Raw genomic sequence first — 3768 nt, 5'->3', positions numbered from 1 at the left:
CCAGCAGGAGCTCCGCCTCTGACACACACCGCTCGAAGCCGTCGCCTTTATCCACACACACACACACACACACACACACACACACACACACACACACACACACACACACACACACACACACAGTTGTGACAGTGCTAACAGTACATTTTTCCAAAATGAAAGCAGCAGCTGCGTTACTGCTTGTTCACTGTCTTTTGTGTGTCGGTAGAATCGAGTCTTTCACAGGATCAATGAGGAACATTCCTGTTGTTCAACACATCTGCTGACCGCACGCACAAAGCTCCCCTGACAGTTGAACCCTCCGTGTGTCGTACCTTGGATCTGCAGCTGGTCCAGGTCCAGGTACTTGCTGGGTCTCGGGTTGAAGCCGAGCGCCGCCTCCTTCTCCTTCTCCTGCCGCCGCTGCTGCTCCTCCTCACTCGCTCTCCTCAGCACCTCCTCCTGCAGCTCGTCCAGCTCGCTGCGGCCTGCAGGGGGCGCTGCAACAATGATAACAACAACTTAAGTTAAATCATCCCGAGCTGCAGACTGTGCGAACAATCGACTTTCAAAATAAAATGGAAATCATAGTGCCTCATACAGGATTTAAAAATAAAAGCATTACATGTTTTAGGTGCAGTACCACAGCTGACCACTAACTGGCAGCAGAGAGGACTCCAGTTATCAGGATATAAAGGGTTTTTGGTTCATATCTGCATCATCTGTACTTCCTGTATGTTCTATCTGGGTGTTCTGGGGCTTCATGGATCTCCTTCATAAATTAAGCAGAAGAAGAGGTGCAGACGTGTCGTACCGAGGCTCCCCCTGCTGGACGAGCCGAGCTCCTGCAGCAACGTTCCGCTGCTCTTCGACCGGATGTTCTTCCATGCCGGCCCTGAGGAAGAGGAGGAGGACGAAGGCTTCTTCATGACACTCTCCCTGAAAGGAGAAAACAGGTTTGTTAAATGTTTCCGTGAAGCACTTGGCTCCACAGCCTTCTGCTGTAACAACAGTGTGGGCGGAGCCGGTGTGGGCGGAGCCTGCGTGGCCTCACCGGTCCAGGCTGAGGTTGATGTCCAGGCTGACCGGGCTGCTGCTGTTCCTCTCGCTGCTCTCGTAGCCGCTCTCCATCCTCTGGATCAGCCTGGGAGGAGGAGGAGGAGGAGGAGGAGACAGGTCTGCACCTCCCCTTCCTCCTCCTCCTCCTGCTGCGTCTCCAGCAGCTCTGCTGGAGGAGGTGGAGGGGAGGGTCCAGGAGGAGCCTGGCCTGACAGTCCTGGCCTCCTCCTGAGCTGTGAAGGAGGCGTCTGCTCCTCCGGTGGGAGGAGCTCCTCCGTCGTCCGTCAGGGAGGCTCCCAGCGGGATGTACCCCGCCTGCCTGCGACGCTCCCAGCTGAAAATGCTGTCGATGTTGAGCACCTCCCTCCGTGGCCTCCACGCCGGCCGGTACCTCCCCGTCCCTCCGGAGGAGCTGGACTTGGACTCACTGCTGGTGCTGTCGGCCTCCCAGTCCTGAGACTTAGAGGAGGATGAGGAGGGAGCGGCAGAGTCGTGGTGGTGGTTGGAGGAGGTGGAGGAGGAGGAGGTGATCTCAGAGAGAACAGCGGCTGGTAGGGAGGAGGAGGAGGAGGAGGAGGAAAGGGGGCGGCTGTGGATGATGTTGCTCATGGTCTCCTTGAAGTCTCGGAGGCGGCTGGTGGAGGAGGGGAAGGAGGACGAAGGTTTGGGGAGGTGACGAGGAACCTGCTGCTCCATCAGAGTCTCTCCTGGGGGGGAGGAGGAGGAAGAGGGGCAGGAGGAGGACAGAGTCACACCACAGAAATGGAGAAAGGAAGTGAGACTAGATTAAAGTGTTGACAGCTGACGTGAATAAAACACTGGATGATGATGATGATGATGATGATGATGATGATGATGATGAGGCAGCCACTCAGCCGTTAGCTTCAGAATCAGGATTTATTATTTACTATTACATTTATTTAATAAACTGTTCATTATTTCATTCTAGCATCAGCAGCTCAGCACTGTTCGATATGAACGTGTGGAGCTGCAGCCGTTGAACCGTTCCTTTAGCTGCTCGGTGCAGCAGCGCCACCTGCTGTTTCAGAGGCCGGCGTCTACAATCACACGAACGAAGAAAGTCTGTATCGAATGTAAAATAGTTTATAGGAGCTGTTGTCTTGTATTTAAAAAAAAGAAAGTATGAAAATATGTATTTGATGTTCTAAATTTCCAAACACCAGGGGGCGCTGCTGCATGAACATGTCACTGTGGAGTGTTTTTATTCAGACCCTCCAGGAATTAATGTAAATACAAGCAATTTCCACTATTTTGTGGGAGCTTGTAATTTTGTAAAATTCCTGCAATTTTTCCCGTAAAAAATGTCATAAACAGAAGCACGACAAGACTGAATTTATTAACAAAAATAACTTGTCATTAACAATCAGCTCGGCTCCCAATTTTACCACAAGAAACTCACTTAAAAAACTTAAAAATGTGCCGCAAAAATCAAAAAAAATTATCGTGACAACATAAAAAAAACTGGACGGACTGTTGTTTGTATTTTTTGGCATAATTTAATTCCTAGTAAATTTTACAGGTTTATATTTACTGTCAGTGTTTTGATAGTTTTCTTTTTTGTGAAATGTGCTAATTAAATTTTTTAAAAATCCCCAAAATGTCAATTATTAACATAATAAAATAAAGAATACAATCAATTTGTACATTTTTTGTATTCAGGTTTTTGTTTGGTCAATTTTATTTAACGTGTCACATTTTAAACAGTTCAGTGATTTAATCTCTGCCCTCTGATTGGTTCCTCAAAATACCCCAGCCACCGATTGGCCCAAGCCCGCCTACCCTCGCTGTGGTAACCGGCCGATGAGGCTTCGTTGTCGGATTTAGATCGCCGGGGGCGGCTAGAGCTCCGCCTCCTATCCGCTGCCCCGCCTCCCTTCTTTTGAGACTGGTGCTGCTCACTGTCCGTCACGTGGCCTTAGCAACGAGAAGCACGGCAACGAATGTTTACATTGTGGTCAGGTGGTGAAACACAACGACAGAAACAGTAGAAGAAGACGAAAGGTGGCGCGTGATGAATGAACAATGATCAAATCAAATGTAAATCAATGGTTCAGTTATTGATTTCATGCAGCCTGCCTGTCTGTTCACAGGCTGAGTCCTGATTGGTTCACACAGCCTGTCAATTATTTGTCATGGCACAAAATAACTATTTAAGAGCTCACTGTGACGCCTTCAATATGGTTATTGGTCCGATCCACGGTCCAGAACCCAAACATGTTCAGTTGGTCATGAAATCTACATTTTAAAGACTCATCAGACTGAATTTTAAAGACAAATAAAACTACAGATGAAGTGAGTCCGTGGCGTGTTGAAGGTTTTCATTCCTCAGAGTTTTAGTTCTAGTTTTAGAAACCACATCACATCCTGCAGCCTGAGTTCAGGCTAGACTGGGAAACCAAATAACACGAACACCAGCAAATTGTAATTTTCGAGTGGGATTGTTTTTTTGGGGCATAATCTAAAAACAATCCTGAATAAAACCTGTTGCTAAAGTTTTATATCACTGTAACTGAATATATTTGGGTTTTAGACCGTTAGTGGAACAGAATGAGACACCTGAGGAAGTCTCCTTGGACCTGTAATCTAAACGCTCACGGTACTGAAGTCATGCCGTCCCGTCCCGCCGACCCACCTACGGTATCCAGGCTGCAGAGCGAGGCGTGCAGCGGTCCGTCGGTGCAGACGACGGTTCCCTGGGAGTCGGAGGAG

At 48.6% G+C, this 3768-nt stretch overlaps 1 protein-coding gene across 1 annotated transcript in view; it reads right to left on the bottom strand.

The window, feature by feature from the left end:
- Positions 1 to 1038: 1038 nt before the first annotated feature.
- LOC138637021 (ubiquitin carboxyl-terminal hydrolase 54-like) overlaps positions 1039 to 3768 on the bottom strand; it is a 26041-nt gene continuing 23311 nt past the window's right edge. Inside the window, 4 exon segments of the mRNA XM_069725451.1 lie at positions 1039 to 1317; positions 1319 to 1745; positions 2839 to 2973; positions 3692 to 3768. The exon segment at positions 3692 to 3768 is cut by the window's right edge and continues 106 nt beyond it. Of these exon segments, the coding sequence (XP_069581552.1) occupies positions 1119 to 1317; positions 1319 to 1745; positions 2839 to 2973; positions 3692 to 3768 (838 nt within the window). The 3' untranslated portion in view covers positions 1039 to 1118.

This window comes from Brachyistius frenatus, unplaced genomic scaffold (genome assembly GCF_029030835.1).
Source record: "Brachyistius frenatus isolate BFR_SWC_R1_liver_20210118 unplaced genomic scaffold, ASM2903083v1 Contig_424, whole genome shotgun sequence".
Classification (NCBI taxonomy): domain Eukaryota; kingdom Metazoa; phylum Chordata; class Actinopteri; family Embiotocidae; genus Brachyistius; species Brachyistius frenatus.
This window is presented reverse-complemented; position numbering and strand designations above follow the sequence as displayed.